Source organism: Kryptolebias marmoratus, linkage group LG17 (genome assembly GCF_001649575.2).
Source record: "Kryptolebias marmoratus isolate JLee-2015 linkage group LG17, ASM164957v2, whole genome shotgun sequence".
NCBI lineage: Eukaryota > Metazoa > Chordata > Actinopteri > Cyprinodontiformes > Rivulidae > Kryptolebias > Kryptolebias marmoratus.
Window position 1 is genome coordinate 20,911,472 of NC_051446.1, and position 18,482 is coordinate 20,929,953.

The window sequence follows — 18,482 nt, forward strand, 5'->3', positions numbered from 1 at the left end:
TTTATTTAGTCCGATCCTCTTTTCATTTAAAAAACAAAACAAACTATTATTAACTCAGCACCACCCGGGCCTGTTTGACACCCTGTATTCAGGCCAAACAGAGTAAATCCAGTAAATTATAAAGTCAATTTTAAAGCAAATAACAGGTCTGGATTCTTATAAAAAAGAATGTTTACTCTTTTAAGAAGTCAGTACAGTACAGTTAAAAATGTAAAATTACTAGAAATGCAGTTAAATGGTTAATTATTGACCAAGCATTTTGGTTTTCTACCAGCTGATTAACTTGTTATTCCTGAAGTTTCCACACTGAACAAAAATCTAAACACGACACTTTTGTTTTTGCTCCCATTTTTCTAGAGCTGAACTCAAAGATCTACGAAGGCAACAGGCCTCTTTCTCTCAAATATTGTTCATAAATTCTGTGTCGGTGAGCACTTCCTCCTCTGCATCCACCTCACAGGTACCGAGATGAGGATTAGACGGCAGGATTAATGCAATAATCATAAATCACCTGTGGAATTAAGCACCTGTTCTGGGTTCAAAGTTTCCCTTTTCATTAAACAAACAAATGACTTGTCGGTGAAAGTCAAGTCAAATTTATTTATACAGCACTTTTCAGCAACAAGGCTATACAAAGTGCTTTACAACATTTTACACAAAAATACAGAGTCAAAAACAAAAACACACAACAGTAACTAAAATATGAGCTGGAATAATCTAAATGAAATCTAAGATTATCTAAATGAAATCATGAAACTAAACACATCTAAAACATGAGCTAAGATAGTAAAAGTACAGACTAAAAGAAGTTTAAACAAGCAAAGGCAGGATAAAATTGACTAAGTCATACTAAAGTAAACTGAGGACAAATCAAACTAAGATATAATTATAGTGACATTAGCTAAACTACGATTTCAGGACCACAGCAGAACAGACTATGATAAAATATACCTTTGCTAAAGCTAATTCAATTATGCTAATGCAAACTAACATTTTGCAAAAAAAAAAAGCTCCAAAACCTGATTTGCAAACATCGGATTGCTTCATTGTATTGTCTGAAAATGAGTTCTTGACTTGCTTGACAAAGACATGCGGTATTTCTGTCACATATTTCACTGTTCTTTAAACTGACTCATCAGACTACAATGTAGGTTGGATGATACCCTGGGGGGGAGAGGTCACGGCCTCTGTTCGCTGCTGGTTTTTCCTGTTTAATGGCAGCCTTCGCTCGCCTCTCAAGGCTTTAACAAAATGATTTTTCTCAGTTTAAGACACGAGCAGGTGAACTGAGCTGGTGTCAGCCTGGAGGCGCAGGTATTGGTCCACATCTGAGCCAGCAGCTTCCGCCGTCCTCCACAGATTGTCCACGCATCGGACAAAAACCAAGAAACAAAATCAAAGCTTTGCTTCTGCTCTAACATCACGAGAATTTGGACATTTCTGGGGCAATTCTTGTCCCAATCTGGGTTATTTCAAGCTAGATGGGTTTGGTCCATTATAACCCAACAAATGGGTTAACATATTCTACCCAAATTAATCAAAATTCTGGGTTGCTTCATCAGCTACATACATTTGTTTAGCAATCTTTCCAAATGCTTGGTGAAACTAACCAATATGCCAGATTAATAACATATTACAGTACAACCTTTAGGAAAATAAATTGCAATAACTACCCATGTCTATAACACTTTAACAATCTATAAATTTATAACAAAGTACAAGCTAGGTTTGGTCATGCAAAGCATATATTATATATATTATGCTGACCTCGTCAAACTTTAATTTTGAATCAAATATTCGTACGAGTTCACGGTTTTCACATCTTTTCCGTGAACGCAGCTGGGTTTAGGCCCCTTCTCTTCCTCTCGTTTCTTTGTTTCCTACAATCCACAGCAAGCTCCTTCGTCTCCGAGACGTTAAGATGAAGGAAGAGTCACGTTTAAATGAGTCCAATCTTCCCAAAACAAAGAAATCCCCCCCATGCCGTGGCACTGGCTGCGACAAAAGTCCAAACCATGATCCATCGTTTGTTCTCAGGATTCCCAGAATGCTTCAGGCTCGTTTATTCCATAACTATTATGGAAAAACTCAGGATTACAGGAATGTTATGATTGATAAGTTTGTTTATAATGTGCGTGTGTTCCTTGCAGGCCAAACATCTCATGAACCGAAGGGCAAATTTCAATGAAACGTTCAGGAAGTAATCACTGAGCACAGATTTACAACTCGCTAACTTTTGAAGTCAACCAAATATAAGATGGCCACCACAGCGGATCAACTGTGGCCAGCACAAAAGCTGCTTCAACTTACAGAAGCCGAGCTTAAATGTAGCTGAGAGTCGTCCTCAATGAGATGATCTCATTTCCAAAGTTTGACGACTCTGTCACTTCTCATCATAACACAGTTTAAACTCTGGCATGAAAGGTGGCGGGCGATATGCATTCCTTTTAAAAAATGCTTGGCTTTTAATTACATACTGAATTTATGTAACATTATGTATACATACTGTATTTTCTGCTTAAATCGGGGTCGTTGTGTGCCCTTTTCACCCCAAAGCTCACTAAATCTGACCTGAGTTGCTGCACTTCATGGATTCTGACTCCATGTTTTGTTTCTGATTATTCACAGCAGGAAGAGGTTTTGGTCAGGAGTGTCTGCCACCTGACTAAGCCGAAACACTTAATTCCAACTTAAAAAAAAAAAAAAGAGAAAGAAGAAGTCTCATGAGCCTGCTGAGCCTTTTTAAGAAGGACCGTGTAGTGACATCCCGGAACATAAGCGCGACGGATGAATCGGAGCTGCGCCCAATGGATTAAGTGTCAAGTGATGCCAGATCCAGAAAGTCTCCTGCAAGCACAAAATCATGAATAAAGAGGAGGGAGGGGGTGAAGGGGGGGAGGCCGTGTCGGGCCTGAGTGGAGACGTAAGCGGCTCTCTGTCCAATGAGAGCTCTGTGCGCTCCCGCGGCCTCCATAAAAGGCTGAGCGCACGGAGCGCACTTCCTCAAACTCAGCTTTTAAATCCTCTCCTTCCTCCTTCTTCTTCTGCTTCTTCTCCCCCGTTTGACTCCTTCTTCCCCGCAAAGAGGCGACATGATGAACGGGAAGGTCGGCGAGGCCGTGGAGGAGTTCCACTGCAACAACTCCTTCGGCGACCTCAAGATCCTCGACGCCAAGAAGTCCGCCGCGGCGCACCGCAAGCACGAGACGTCCCGCAAGGAGTCCGAGGACGAGTCCCGCCTGCCGGCGCTGGAGGCCGCCTACACCGGCATCCTGCGGCACCTGGGGGAGGACACGGACCGCGAGGGGCTGCTGCGCACGCCGCTGCGCGCCGCCAAGGCCATCCAGTTTTTCACCAAGGGCTACCACGAGACCGTGGACGGTGAGTTGAGCCGGGGGGGTCCGTGTTCAGGTCGACGTATTGTTATCAGTATCAGTTTGACTGGAGCAAAAATTTGGAGGGGAGGTGGAGGGTTTTAATCCTCCCCAGAATACAGGAGCAGCTGCAGATCAGTTTGCTCCAGTCTCCAAATTATAGAGACTGAATTTTAAAATCCGACTTTGGTATTAAAAGCTGTGGTTTCTCCTAAAAATATGCATCTTTAAGTGCCAGAAAAACAGAAATCAATTTATTTAAACTCATCTTTCAAAAATTCCCTCAGTCAAGTCATCTATCTATCTATCTATCTATCTATCTATCTATCTATCTATCTATCTATCTATCTGACCACTTTGAATAAATTGAATATATATCTGTTTTGTTCAGAATAATTTAGCTGCAGGATTTAATTGTAAAATAATTCAAAGTCATTTCCTTGTTTGACGTCTTGTTATTTTATTTTATTTTTTTAACCCGGCAGACATCTTAAACAACGCCGTATTTGATGAGGACCACGACGAAATGGTGATCGTGAAGGACATCGACATGTTTTCTCTCTGCGAGCATCATTTGGTGCCCTTTTTCGGAAAGGTAAATATCAAACTTTGCTCGGCCATCGGCCGCAGAGTGCGGCGTTTCCTGTCCTTTTGCGACCTCTGACCTCTGCTCTCATGTTCAACTCCCCCGCAGGTTCACATCGGCTACATCCCCAACAAAAAAGTGGTGGGACTGAGCAAGCTGGCAAGGTAACACAACACAACCTCCCGCTGCTCACTGTAGGCTGTGTGCTTCTGGCGTTAGTGCCGGGTGACTGGATTCTTCTGTTATCTCAGCGCTTTGACCTGGAGGCTTAGAGTCTGAGCCCACCGGCCATCACCGAGTCCCTCCATCAAGCACAGTGACAGACACAAGTCCATCTCTCCTTTCATTCCTGTGGGAATCATCAGTTATTATCACAGCCTCCTTTGTCTCACCCCCCTTTTTTTATTATTGAAAGTCACCGCCTAAAGCAGCTGTAATGGAGTCATCCTGTTTGTGTTTCTGCGTGAACTCGCCGTTGTTGCGTCTTGCTCGATGCGTTCGGCGAATTCTGCACGGTGAATGATTCACAGACGACAAGTGTACGCAGTTGGAAGGCCAGACTAGAGGCCAGTGTTTATCAGCAGATTAATCATTATTATGCCTGGTTGTAATCGGTTCTCTCTGCTTTGTTTTGTGCTCTGTTTGCTGCAGGATTGTGGAGATCTTCAGCCGGAGGCTTCAGGGTAGGCCCACAATTTGGAAAATTAAAAAATAAAATAAAAGCAACTGAGAATTAGAGCCGAATCTTGTCAAATCAGGCTTTTTAAAGTTTACGCCTGCTGGCTTGTTTTGCTTCTTTCAGTTCAAGAGCGTCTGACCAAGCAGATCGCCATGGGGATATCTGAGGCTCTGCAGCCGAAGGGTGTAGCTGTGGTTGTAGAAGCATCGTAAGTAAACCCCAGAATTTTCATACCAACTCATTTATTTTACAATAAAACTGACCATTTTACAATAAAACTAACCGTTTTAAAGCTTCTCGCTGCAAAGTATGAAATCAAACATAAAAAGGATCATCCTGAGCTCCATCAAATGGTGCAGTTTGACAGAGTTTACTCCCAAAGTTTTCCCACAAACACCGATGTGCAACCCTGACACGTGGGAATGCAGTCAGTGTAAACAAAGCCTACTCCGCCGAGAACCACGTGCAGTGTTTAGGCACGTGACCGACCTACAGCGCACGAGGCTGGCCGTAGTCCGCAGGTAAACAAACAGAATCTGGGAGGGTGGAAATCTGCTGCCAAACGCTACAGAAGAGGGAGCGGACGAGTCCGACAGCTGTTCAGGGTAAACACCAGGGATCAAAGCGCCAAACTTTACATTTACAGTTTCAACCATAACTTCTGTTTCTAGATGCAGATTTTATTCAACAAATCTGAGCATAAATAAGAACAAACACATCAACATAGTCGAACATTTCAATCCCTTCCAAGTTTTTAATTTAAGGACACATTAACCATCAATGTTGGATAAATATTGTGTGGATTTTATTTTTCTTACTTAATGGATTTGCATGACTTTGCAATGAGCAGCTTATTCTCTTACTTTCACACTTTGTACAAAAATTCACATGACAAAATCGGCGGGATCTCCCTTTAATATGTCTCCCCCAGAGAAGTTCAGACGCAGCAGTGACACGTTTGGCGCACGTGTGTGTGTGTGTGTGTGTGTGTTCGCAGGCACATGTGCATGGTGATGCGTGGCGTCCAGAAGTTAAACAGCCGCACGATGACGAGCACCATGCTGGGGGCTTACCTGGAGGACCCCAAGACCCGGGACGAGTTCCTGACCTTCGCCATGCGCGCCTAACCAACCTCGAACGCCTGCCCCTCGGCACATAGGAAGCTCTGGATTCGCCGTGGGTCCAGAACGCTACGCACGGACCAGGACGACGGGCGCAGAGTCACAGCCAGACCTCCAGCCACTGAGCTGACCTCAACACACTGAACGACTTCAGATTAAAATCACTGTGAACACAACAAACACACATTCTTTGGTGCCTTTAATAGAGATTTTACAGTCTTACATGGCAATGTTGTTATAGACATATGTAAGCTGAGTGCACTATTGTAAGAAAACAACTGAATATACTTAAGATTTGATGTTTCTGTTCATCTTTTTTCTTTAGTTTTGTTTTTCCTGATGGGAATTTTATTGGTGCTTTTCCAAAAAGTGTTATTTCCATACCTTTTAATATTGTATTTAGAATTCACTGACTTAAGGAATTTCACTAACTATACAGTATGTCGTTTTTATTCTGTGGCGTTTTAAGATACAAGTCCAAATGTAACATCTAAAGTCCAAAGCCTGGAGCGAATTAATGTAAATCTGTGATCAAAGACGATGATATTGTGTATTCAGAAGAGTGTTAAATAAAAAAAATTACCATTATGATGATTATTGGTTATTTTTTCTCTTTCTTAAGAAAAACAAGCTTTAGATACATTACATGAAGTTCTTACATGTTACCATGAAAATGTTTTCTATAAAAACTAAATTACAGGTCAAGGCTGATGCCGTTATTTTTGCATAGAATGGGATTTTTATCTCATAAATCTGGCTTTTTTATATTTTATTTGTGGAATATGATCTTTGTATGAAGCCTCACATGTTGGCACAGAATTTTAAGGGCTCAAAACGCTTGTTCTTTTCTGCAGTATTTAAAAATTTGACTGTAACACATGAACAATAACAGTTGAAGCCACTGAACTGAACCTGAAGGACACCGAGCTTCAGGTTTAACCCTCTCAAGGCAGACGTTGCAGATTTGCAACAGCGAATTGCATATACCTAATTACTCCACATTCATATTTTATGAGCCTTATTTTACTCAGATGATAATTTACCCAAATATCAGATTTTTCCTGTTACTAAAACTTAATTTGAGCCTGAGAGGGTTAAGGAGTTCAAGGCTTGGATTAGGAATGAACGAGTCCAGCGACTATAAATGGCTTCCAGATACCACAATCTAAAGCAATTGCTCCGTTCAAACCAATTAATGCAAATTAGGAAGTGTCTGAGCGACGAACACTGAAGATACTGTTCAGCGTTTCAGAGGGACCTTTGAAATGGAACCGACTCTCCGCCGATCGTCACAGGACCCATATTTCCTGGAATCCCCTCTCAAGCAAAAGTTATGTGAGTTATTTCAGTCTAATCTGCACGCCGCCCATAACGCCACAATGCCAGCGAAGCTAAAAAGCTTATCTACAGTCTCTTTGATTCTGAAGCGTCGACAGGATGGCCCTAAAATCGAGAAAACATTTTCACAGCTGCTAAGAGATGATGACGTTTTCCCTTTAACAAAACAGCACAAACTGTTTCTGCAGGAGCTCCTTATGTAGGAAGTTGGATTAGTAGTTTAAGTTTAGGCCAGTGGTGTCCAATCCTGGTCCTCGAGGGCCACCATCCTGCATGTTTTCCTTGTTTCCCTGCTCCAACACACCTGATTCAGAGGTTAAATCACCTCTTCATGTTCTGCAGAAGCCTGTTAATCACCCATTGATTCAAATTAGGAGTGTTGGAGCAGAGAAACAAGTAAAACATGCAGGATGGTGGCCCTCAAGGACCAGGATTGGACACCCCTGGTTTAGGCCTTGTATGGGTCAGGCGCAGGTCCAGAAGCACATTCATATATTGTTCCTCCCGGGTCCGTTTGAAGAGCCAGCGCCACGTTCTGACAAGATTAATAAAAGATAGTGACCCAACATCATGTTGTAATGTGTTGAAGTTCGGCGCAGCTCACGGATCCAGGAGTGCCCTCTGCAGGATAGCGATCGACAAGTTTCCAACATCTGAACCAGCAGGTTTCGATGTTTTTTGGAACTAGAACCAGGATTTTTCCAGAACTGGGTTGGAAACGTTTCATTCTAGAGCGGTGCTGCCCAGTCCTGGTCCCGGAGGAACACTATGACTGCACGTTTTTAGTCGTTTCCCTGCCCTTCGGCTCGTCGTCAACTTCTGCAGGAGCCTGTTATTCACTCATTCATTCAAATCAGGTGGATCAAAGCAGATAAACATCTAAATCCTGCAGGACCAGGACTGGACACCACTGCTCTAGAGGCTCATTTTTATTTATTTATTTAAAGCAACACAGTATATATGCTTTTCCCCCTCGGATATACCAAACAAATAAAAAATACAGTCAGACCTGCTTGTATCACAGCATGTAGCAAACTTCCATTATGTTTAGTGAACAGATGAGAGCTTCGGTTAACATATTTCACCTTTTTTTAATTTCTTCTTTAAAGATATGTTTGTGGGATAGTTAGCATGTTTGACTGAAACACAGGACTACTCTCATATATATCAAACATGATGCCCATGAGTTGACCCTTGTTACAACAGATTTAGCTCTAGATTATAAAAGCAGAATTTAGTTTTTGTTTTTTTTTCCCTCAGGTTTGATGCAAACATTAGTAAACTTGCAACAAAAACCTGAAGTCTACTTTCGACCAAAACAGACATCCTCTGCTGGAAGCAGATGAAAAGGTAGTACTTACTAATCATTTACCTAAAGAATCAGAGAAGAATCATTATTTTATAATTACAACATTTATTTGTTTATTATAACAGCTTTGGGGGCCAAATGGAGATAATCCAAAGGCCACTTCAGGCCACATTTTGCTCATGTGGGTTTAAGTAAAACTCTCTAAAAGTTCCTACATCCTGTTGGTGGAAGAAAGTAGGGTCTGTGTGAATAAAAAAGTGAAAACAAAATCCAAACTTTAGTAACCAGTTACTTCTTTAGTCGTAGCTAATTAAAGTACAAATCTGGTGTTAATTTCCAGAGGCTCATTCTGCTGAACTGCCCTGACGGCGTGACATTCATCACATCCGCAGCTTTAACTGTTACATTACCTGCACAAGCTGGACGCTGCTGCTGCGTTAAGTTACAGCCGTACAACGCGAACAGAATACTGAAACATGCGCGCGCACACACATGGTTAAAGGCCTGCGGCTGTGCACGCCCTTTAAATATCAAACAGCCTGCGAACTACGACCTCCCGTCTCTGACAGCAGATTGGACGGGAGAGGTGGGTCACAGCTGACAGAGAGGCGGGCAGTTTCCAAACACGATTATATCAGAGTAATCTAATTACTACAACACACAAAGGAAATGTGTATGTGCCGTGCGTAAGAGGCTAAAATTATACTCTGTTGTGCCTGTGGGCAGAAATAAAAAGTGACCTTACCACGTCTGCTCAAATCGGAAGCTTTAATTCACTTAAATTCAACACAGGATATATTACAACACAAGATTACAAGGTTCTAAACAGCAAGTAAGTCTAGTTTAGGTACTGGATTTAAAAATATACAAAGCAGCTGAAAGCCATGACATTAGAACAGGTGATAACTTGGAGTCTTTTTGCTTGTGTATGGTAGTTCCAGCAGGATAAACTATGACAAAGCAGATAAAAGTTATCCCCAAAATCTCTCCTTCAGTCTGGTCCACACTCTCATCATCACGCGGTCACACAGAGGTCTGCTTGTAGTTCTTGGTGTCCAAAACTTTCTTTCCACACATCGCACAGATTCCTGAAAAGACAAAAATGAATGACAAAAATCAGGAGCAGGTGGACTTTCCCTGCATATTCTTGCCCAACTTGCTTGAGCCTTTAAAAAGCATGCATATTTCTTGTGAGTGTAAACACACTTAAATCATTTCTGACACCGCAAGGCTCTGTGTTTTGTGTTGGTTTTCAGTGTCTCTGTGGATTTTATAAGCTTTTTCATTTAAATGTCCACTAACTAAAGCTTAAAACAACTGTGGACAATGCACAAAAAACACAAAAATCCATCTGTTTCAACTGGATGTTCAAGTCTTAAATCAACTAAAACGAAAAACTCTGTTTGGCCATAACTCAGAGACACTTTGACCCACTGAAGCCACTGCTGTGCTTGCCAAAGCGACTGAAAACAGGGCCATCAAACTCTGCACTTAGACCCGCTCTTCACTTGCATATGTTGTTTGTTGCATGAGGCTTCACCCAAACTCCTTTCCCACAGCCGAAAGGGCTCGCTTCAAGGTTCATCGAGATACGCCTTTCGAGAGTTATTTGAATTTGTCATTGACTCTAAATGCCGTACAAGCACACTGTAATCAAACAAATCTGTTAAAGCAGCATTAGACTCTGTGAGGACACTACTGAGAGACGAAAACATCCGAAGAGCTGAGTCACAAGTTAACAGCAGACAAACACAATTGCTTCACAGTTTGTCCCACTTGCTGTCACATGTTTTCCTATAGGATGACATTCAATTTGTCTTGGAGGAAGAGTGGGATAGAGCCAACAACATGATTATATGTGAAAACCTCAATAATGTGTTGCAGGAACTAAGTATGATTACACAGGGCAACAATAAATCTACAGCTTCCAGCAGGCCTGAAAACATTTTATTTATTCCTGCTTTATTTTTAGTAAAGAAAGTAAAGCTTGTCTGCTGTGGATAAGCTCAGAGTAGATGTCTCAAAGTAAAACTTAAGATTTTTGAGCACTAACCGCACAAAACAAAGCCCCCTGAAGAGAGCGCAGGTCTAGAAGTGTAACTCGTTTTATGTAGAGGACGGAGTAAAGGAAGCGTACCTTTCTTGTAAGCGCAGCCCTGGCAGTAGTGAGAGCCAGCCTGATGAACTGAGCTCTTGCAGATCCTGCAGATAGCAAAGCCTGTCTTGCTGTAAGGGTCAAACCTGAAAAAAACCCAACAACAGTCACACATATGATCATAACGTCAGTCGTGATATTCAGGCACATCAGCAAAATGAGCATGTTAAATGCTAACGTTCGAGCTTTAGAAAAACAGTGGCCAAACTACTTATGTGTGACTTTTTTCCAAAAGAGACCTTATCTTTTAAGGACACTCACCTGGCTTTCTTAGATGTCAAGATCTTGTTCTCGTTTAGCTTCCGCCCTCCGCTCTCTGCAACCATAAACAAGACAGAAACCCATTAAATAAAAAACGCTACTAAACTTATATTACTATGTAAAAGGAAAAAAAATGATAATTAAATTAAATAATGAGTCAAAACCTGCACATATCATAAAAAATACCAAGCCCTAGAAGAACTAGATGACATTGTGAACAAAGCAAACACTGAAAACACAAACTCTGAATATAAAATGACAGAAAATAAGAATAATAGAGTAATGTGAGGCTGAAAATGCTACTATAGGTGTTACATGACATGACAACATATTTAATAATTACTAAAGCATCGTTAAAAACAGACAACCTTAATATAGTGTTGTTAGGATCCCATGTTTAAACTGTTTTTATGTTAACTTTTTAGGTTGACATCAAAAAGACAAGTTATCACTGAATTCACCTGTAGTATTCCGTGCTCCATCCTTCCAGGTGTCAGGAGTGATGACTTTTCCGAGCTTCTTCTCGCCTGAAAAGACAATTAACATAACAACATTGGGTAAAAAAAATACATTAAACAGAAAGAAATTAAGTCTGTGCGATGCAGCAATACGGAAAAAAATACAGTTAGCATAACGTTTGTTAGCATACGACACTTTGATGCCAGAAACGAAGCTCGTTACGTTTAAAATTTACAAATTTACAAAGTTTAAAGATCAGAGCCAACTGTCATACATACATTTTTCACAAACCATCTTCGCGATGTGTTTGTTTACGCAGTCAAAGCAAAGGAAAACCGTCCGTTAGCTTCAGCTAGCTTTGTTGACGTAAACTTCCGGTCAGCTCGTTGCATCTCAAATCACAGATTTCATTGGTTGGTTCTGCTGACGTCAACCGTAACGTGTAAGTAACGTGTTCTGTGATTGGTCAAAAAAAATAGGCATACTTCCTGCGCAGGGGAAATTAAAAGAGAGTGCTTCCGGTTTGTTGTGTATTGTTTCTTCAAAATAAATATCCGATAAAGAGTTTAAATAAATAAATTTTACACGCATTTCCATTTTAAACTGACAAGGATGGCTGCAGTTCACTTTTTAAAGTTTAGATTTATTTTTTTTAATGGTACACTGAAACGAACATTGTAATTGTGAATATTTATTTTTAACAAGCTGATATGTCATAAAGAAGCTAGTGTATTTATTTTTGCCACATGAGATCACCTTTATTTGATTTATTTTATTTTAAATGTTCTTAGCTTTAACCAGTTTTTGTGCATTTGATTGTTTTGTAATTTACAACATTGGTTTGAAACTTTTTCTGTATGTTTGTCCAATTTATTACAATTCAGAATGATAACACCTATTATAAACATAATAAAACAACAATTAAAAAAATACTGAATCTTTATGTTTACTTTATAGAATCAGAATGTTGTGTTTGTGATTCTCAGGTTTAAATTCTGAGCTCTATTTGTAATAAGTATCACATATATATATATGTATATATATATATATATATATATATATATATATATATATATATATATATATATATATATGCAGGTATATAATGTTTTTGTTTTGTTTGCCTTACTTTGATTTGGGTTCAGTATTTTCCTAAGAGTTTTATATTTGATCCCTCTATTTAAATATATAGTTAAATGGCATATGTAATTTGTGTGCTGCTCAGTAGACTTTTATTGAGAAGCGCGAGCGGAAGTCCGCGTCGCTTCGTGTTTACGGAAGCGCGGTGAGGAAATCCATTCATGGACGGAACTTGCTGCCCGTGTCCGATGTTGCAGTGACTTTCAAACCGTTTCTGGATCTTTTCTCCCCCCGTTTTGTCGGACAGGCACCGTCCCCCCAGTCCCCCCCGTCATGTGGGACCATGAAATCCGGGCCATGGCGTCCGCCCACGCCGTCATCGCCGCCTCGGTGTTCGTGGCCACCGTGGCCCCTGCCGTGTTCGTCCCGGGCTTCTCGGTGTACGGAGCTCACCTGCTGTGGATCTGCTCCGTGTCCGGGGCCGTGACCGCCGTCAGTGTCGCCGTCTTCTGGCTGCTCGGCGTCTCGCCGCCCACGAAGAAGCACACGCTGGGATACAAGGTGCGAAACATAAACACGATTATTACGTTTAAATGTGACATTTTAGGCCCAAATGTTCACATCTGAACTATATCCAGGATAAACCTGACAAGTCAAGGTCATAAAAGTTCAGAATTTAAACTTTTAATAAGCTCAGTTATATAAAAACAACTCCTTCTGTCTGAAATGATAAATAAATAAAAAATAATATGACACATGTTAATATATTAAAACAACTTATATCTAATAACAAAATTCTCTTTTAATAAATACTGTTTTCAGCAGTTATCCCTTCTAGCACCATAATAATAATAATAATAAGGATCTTTCTTGTCTATTTTTTGTCAATAATTGTGTAAAAAATGCCCAATGTGTAAATAATTTACACCCTTTTTAAAGTAAAACTTTAAAAATCTGTCAAGTATTTACCATTTTTATGTAATTAAATACCTAAAACTGTGTTATAAGAAGAAAAGGACAAAAAACTGAAATCGAATTTTCTTCAACTTTCTTCTTATAAATTCTTGAAAAGTGCAGAAAAAGCTAATTAAACTTAATTTACATCAACTCAGACAGACGTGCTCTGCGGTGGTTTTAAATGGGTTAAACAGGGATTTTTAATGGAAATAAATCAGGTTTTTACACTTTGCTATTTGTGTCCAAATCTGTGGGAGTTTTATGTCTTCAGCTGCTTTCATCAAATCAAGATTATTTCTGATGGAAATGAGTTTTTGATCCCATCCTGACCTCTCTGTTTGGATCTTAAAGGCCTGGATGTTTTGCTGTCTTGTTTCTCACGTCCTCTCTCCCCTCAGCTGTCCCGTCTCTTCCGCTCGTGTCTCTACGTCCTCCTGTCCTGCCTGTTCTTCCACGCGGTGGTTGTCCTCTACGGAGCGCCGCTCATCGAGTGAGTCTCCTCGCTGCGGTTTGACAGCTGGCGTTTTTGTCTCATGCCCGTCTCATCCGTGCGTCTGCTGTGACTTTTCAGGTCCGCTTTGGAGACGTTCTCTCTGGCTGTCCTCCTGACCTGCCTCACCACCCTGAGGTGTCTCTGTGTCCTCGGCCCCAACGTCCAGGCCTGGATTCGAGTGTTCAGTCGACATGGGTAAACGTGAATTCCTTATGTTTTTGCTCCCTCCTTCCTCCTCTGTGTCCTTCTGCTTCAACCTTTCCCTTCTCTCTCTGTCTCTCTCTGTCTCTCTGTCCTCAGAGCCATGTCTGTGTGGGACACCTGCCTGCAGATCACGGTGGCGTGCACGCTCGTCGGGGCCTGGGTGGGAGCGTTCCCCATCCCTCTGGACTGGGACCGACCGTGGCAGGTCAGCGGCTCACAGGGAAAAATCCTCATTCAAAGCAAAAAACACACAACTCTGATCTCGAATTTCATTTTTCTCTGAACCTCTTGCAGTGAAAATAGGCGTCAAACTCTCCTAACTGCTCGGGCTTTTCATAAATTGCTCTTTTCTGCTCTGCGTCAGCAAATAAATGATGCTTTTTTTTCTCAAGGTTTTGCTTTTGGTTATAAGAGCTGTGTTTTACAGAAGCTCCATCAAATCAACAAGTTTTACCTTTAAATACTGAGAAGGTTTAAGGCCTTAAAAGGCTAATTAAACGTGCTGCGTGTCTGGCTCTCCGTGCCCACAGGGACATTTTTTTCACATTTCAGTGGGATTTCAGAAATATTTAAAAACAAACTAATCAAGATCTGGGCCAAATCACACAAATTTAATACAGATATTGTAAAACTTTATTCAGATTTACATAATTTATAGCTGAAATAGGCTTTTTTTACATATTCTTATTGACAGAAAGAGACAAGAAATTCAATCTGTGTCGTATTTGTCAGTAAATCAGAAGACATTATGATATGATGTGTTAATTTCTAAGCTTTTTGAATATTTTAACTCTAGAGAAGGAAAAAGGAAAATAAAGGAGGGGGTGGAAAAAGTTAGTTATTGAAGAGAAAAGTCTACGTAAGGAAAAGGATGTTCTCACACGAAGTTCCTCCTTAAATTAATGCCTCTCAAGTCAGAGCACGATCGATGACGAGACACCAGAGTGTTTCATCTCGCTTGGTGTCAGTGACAGGAACTTGTCCTCTGTCTGTCTCTCTGCAGGTCTGGCCCGTGTCCTGCAGTCTAGGCGCTATGATTGGCTACCTGACCGGGCTTGTTGCTGCTCCCGCGTGGATCCACTACCACCGCAAACAGCTCACATACAAGTGCAAGTGATGGGCTGACGTGCTGGACTTCTTACTGATTATTTATTGGGCAGCAGTCGTGCTGTTTGCAATTTATTCTTTTAAAAAAAAAAAAGGATTTTGTAACAACAGGGCATTGTTTTGTACATGTGGAGGCGGAACCTTGTAGTTTTTTGACATGAATAAACCGTTACGTAACGATTAGTTCGTTTATTCAGGGTGTCGGAGCGTAAGCGTTGAACTATTATTACTGTTTCGTTAAATTTCTTTAAGCTTTTAAATGAAAGCATCCAAATCATGCAGCAAAACGTGCGGCTCAGATGGGAATAGTACGCTGTGACCTTTGGTAGCGTTACGTCCCACGACAAAGACAAAGTTCACGAAAAAGGGGGGGGGAAATGGAGATCCGCCGTCTTTGGAGCCCTGCAGCTCAGACAGACTTCAGAGCAGAAACATCGTTCGAAGCTCGAAGCGGTCGCAGAAAGTTGGACTTTACACGCCTGAACTGGCGCTTTGAGATCTTCGTTGGTTTCCAGACGATCTTGGTTTAAGTTCTGTCATTTTTACGAATTTTGTTCCCCTGGCAGTCGATGTCACTCCAACTTCTGAATGGTCTGAAACGTTCCCGATCTTTTTGCAGACTTCTTACTCCTGCGACTCTTTTCGGTGCACGTGCACGTTAAACATGTAGGGATTTTAGTCGCCTTTCACCCGGTGTGTCTCTCGCTGCTGTTTGTTTTTTGTTTTCTCTCAAATCCCCCCCAAGAATGCAGGGAACTCACATCCAAGCTTCCACCGACTTCAGTTGTATTTTAGCTGAAAATGCTCTCTTCACACCTGGAAGTGAAGGCTCTTCTCAGCTTATATCTCCGGCATAAAACACAGCAGGAACCTGAAAGCTCACACGCGTGGCCGCCAGGGTCTTCCGCCGCTCACAGTTTGAGCATTTGCACGATCCGGCTTGGAGTTTCCGCGCAGCGACTGATAGTCTGAGGCTTAGCTGTCGGTCTGTTTCGATGAACTTTGCAGTCAGGGAGCGAGAGACACAAAGGTGGTTGCCACGGTGACCACAACAAGCCACTGCCAGCAGCCATATCGTTTCTTCTTGTTCTTTTTACACTCCCCTGACATGTCATACATCAATATTATAGAGATGTTTTTTTCTTAGTTAAGATTGTAACAAACTGATGTTGTAGTTTTAGGCGCCGATCAGAACCTCCTCAGAAACCTCCCGGCCTGCAGGCCTGAGCGGTCCCAGGCCTGCAGGCGGTGCTGTTGGATCGTTTGTTTACGCGAGCAGAAATTAAAGCCGAGCAGCAGCAGACGGAGCACGACTTGCAAAGAAAGAAATATAATCAATGATGCGGTCGGACGATCATTTAAACACGAACCCTGCGTGCACCTGAAGCCGAACGCCGCTCCTCCTTAAACAGCCATTAATCTTGCTCCAGCTCCCATTACAACACTACAACACCCCCACCTCCCCGGCTCTTATTCTCATTCCACCTTTTCACATCCTCGGGGCTACCATATTGATTCACTTTCTTTTTTAGGGACATTAATTTCACCCCCTCCCTTTCGCGCCGCCCACATCTCTTGTTCTTTCCCCTCAGCCAGAATGAGACTTGAATCTCCTGTGCTGCTGCGAAGCAAACGAGGGATGCTGCTCGCAGACAGAGACACTTTTTAAAGGGGCTAACAGAGAGGCCCTCTGCTTGAACGCTTACATAAGATTGCTGCCAGGGAAAAGCTGGGAAAAATAGCCTGAAGGGAGGAAAATTGAAAAAAAAAGAAAGGGAGAGCCTTGTAAGGAAACACGCATACGCTTAAAACAGCAATCAACACCTTCCCTCGTGCTTCAGGCTCTCTGTCCGTGTCATGAAATTCAATCTAACCTCACGCTGTTATTAACTCCATTAGCCTTGTTCTCCGTGCTCTTTTCTTTTTTCTTTATGATCCATCTCAGCTTTGAGACGTCATCTCTCCCCCTCACCCCCCTGGGGAGAGGAGGAGCTGCCGAGTGAGACCTCTCGAGGAGCCGTAGGTGACACTCAGCTGACTCTGAGCCAAATCTCACCTTGATCACCACCTCCGGCGTCTAACGTGTGTATTTATAAGGCAGCAAACCACGAGTCATGTTTCTTCACATCTGTTCGGGACTCTGAGTTGCCATCGCCCGCCCCGTTTCAGTGTGTGTTCGTCTGTTAGCAAAATATCTCACGAACCTGTGGGTGGATTTTAATGAAACGTTCAGGAAGTAATCATTGGGTGGACGTCTACGACTGATTTTCTTTTGGAGTCGACCCGATTCAAGATGGCTGCCGCAGCCAACTGACCTTACAATCCACAAAAATAGCTCCAGCTCGATCAAATTTACAGATACTGACCTAAAATCTGGCGTGGAAGTAGCTGAGACTGATCCCCAGCACGTAGTCTGTGCTACAGCTCACGGGTCAAGGGTGATCACTGTGGATTTCAAGGTGACAGGGTCAAAGGTCAACATCACAGCTGGCCTAGTGCTCTAACTCTGCAGCAGTGTGATGTAGGAACGTCAAACCGCGCAGCCGGATGCCTCATGGGTCAAAGATGGTACCTGCTGATTTCAAGGTTCATGGGGTCAAAGGTCAAAGAACTTGTCTCTCCTCCTACATGTGTCCCTTTTGTTTCCGGTTGTGTCCATTGGTTTGTGTGTCTGTCTGTCAGCAAAGATCAGGTAAAAACTAACTAACAGATTTGTTAAATTCTGATCCAGATTTTCTTTTATCTTTACCAACTCAGTTTTTTTTTCCCTCCTTCAGCTAATTTCTGCAAAATCATTCCCCGTTTGCATTCTCAAAGAAAATCCAGTTTCTTTCATTTCTTTCCTAATTGTTCTCTTTGTGCACAAATACCTCGTGCGTGCTTTGTTCGTGAGCTCAGTTCCACTCGTGGTCGTTTCATCTGCTAGATGAGCAAAAAGCCACTCACACGCTCGCTCGCACAAAGGCTTCACAAATTGCTCTCCTCTTTCAATCTCAGGGAACTTTATTTATTCATTATTTGTTCTCAGGCGGAGCTATTGTGGCAGGGCCTTGTGGGAAGAGGTGATTTGTCAAGCCTTTTCTGCAGGGCGGCTGTATGCACGTGTTTGCTTTTTGGAGATTTCTGCTGAGGAGAAAGAAACCAGATTCGACACGAACCTCTTCTCCTTCTTTCCGTCACGGGTTTCGTTCCCTTTAAACCATCCTGAATGATTGTTTTTTTTTAAGTTGCATTGACAGGATTGTCTTTAGGGCCTCACAGTCGACATGCAGATCTTTTATCATCTTGGTTTTACAACCTTTATGTTTAATGCAAGCGCCGGTGTCGGCTGTTATCGATCGTGTTCAGCTGTAGCAGGC

The 18,482-nt window shown here is 42.0% G+C and overlaps 3 protein-coding genes across 3 annotated transcripts; 2 read left to right on the forward strand and 1 right to left on the reverse strand.

Moving 5' to 3' along the window:
• The first annotated feature begins 2,990 nt into the window (after window positions 1–2,990).
• On the forward strand, window positions 2,991–6,354 carry gch2 (GTP cyclohydrolase 2). The gene is made up of 6 exons (XM_017434155.3): window positions 2,991–3,381; window positions 3,860–3,969; window positions 4,069–4,124; window positions 4,612–4,643; window positions 4,763–4,847; window positions 5,637–6,354. The coding sequence occupies exons 1-6, from the start codon at window positions 3,093–3,095 to the stop codon at window positions 5,764–5,766; spliced, it is 702 nt and encodes a 233-aa protein (XP_017289644.1). The 5' UTR covers window positions 2,991–3,092; the 3' UTR covers window positions 5,767–6,354.
• Window positions 6,355–9,160: 2,806 nt separating this feature from the next.
• Window positions 9,161–11,701, reverse strand: cript (cysteine-rich PDZ-binding protein). The gene is made up of 5 exons (XM_017435908.3): window positions 11,561–11,701; window positions 11,285–11,350; window positions 10,824–10,878; window positions 10,545–10,648; window positions 9,161–9,495 (listed from the first exon to the last, which is right to left on the reverse strand). The coding sequence occupies exons 1-5, from the start codon at window positions 11,574–11,576 to the stop codon at window positions 9,431–9,433; spliced, it is 306 nt and encodes a 101-aa protein (XP_017291397.1). The 5' UTR covers window positions 11,577–11,701; the 3' UTR covers window positions 9,161–9,430.
• Window positions 11,702–12,547: 846 nt separating this feature from the next.
• Window positions 12,548–15,306, forward strand: pigf (phosphatidylinositol glycan anchor biosynthesis, class F). Its single transcript, XM_017435835.2, has 5 exons — window positions 12,548–12,923; window positions 13,718–13,809; window positions 13,891–14,007; window positions 14,113–14,221; window positions 15,020–15,306. Exons 1-5 carry the CDS (start codon window positions 12,696–12,698, stop codon window positions 15,131–15,133), a joined length of 660 nt encoding a protein of 219 aa, XP_017291324.1. The 5' UTR covers window positions 12,548–12,695; the 3' UTR covers window positions 15,134–15,306.
• The last annotated feature ends 3,176 nt before the right edge of the window (window positions 15,307–18,482 follow it).

Coding starts and splice junctions, on each gene's coding strand:
- gch2 (XM_017434155.3), top strand. CDS start 3,093: ATGATGAACGGGAAGGTCGGCGAGGCCGTGGAGGAGTTCCACTGCAAC. Junction 3,382..3,859: donor CTACCACGAGACCGTGGACG/GTGAGTTGAGCC, acceptor TTAACCCGGCAG/ACATCTTAAACAACGCCGTA. Junction 4,848..5,636: donor GCTGTGGTTGTAGAAGCATC/GTAAGTAAACCC, acceptor GTGTGTTCGCAG/GCACATGTGCATGGTGATGC.
- cript (XM_017435908.3), bottom strand. Junction 10,879..11,284: donor TGGAGCACGGAATACTACAG/GTGAATTCAGTG, acceptor TTATGGTTGCAG/AGAGCGGAGGGCGGAAGCTA. Junction 10,649..10,823: donor TTGACATCTAAGAAAGCCAG/GTGAGTGTCCTT, acceptor GGTTTTTTTCAG/GTTTGACCCTTACAGCAAGA.
- pigf (XM_017435835.2), top strand. CDS start 12,696: ATGTGGGACCATGAAATCCGGGCCATGGCGTCCGCCCACGCCGTCATC. Junction 13,810..13,890: donor TACGGAGCGCCGCTCATCGA/GTGAGTCTCCTC, acceptor GTGACTTTTCAG/GTCCGCTTTGGAGACGTTCT. Junction 14,008..14,112: donor CGAGTGTTCAGTCGACATGG/GTAAACGTGAAT, acceptor CTCTGTCCTCAG/AGCCATGTCTGTGTGGGACA.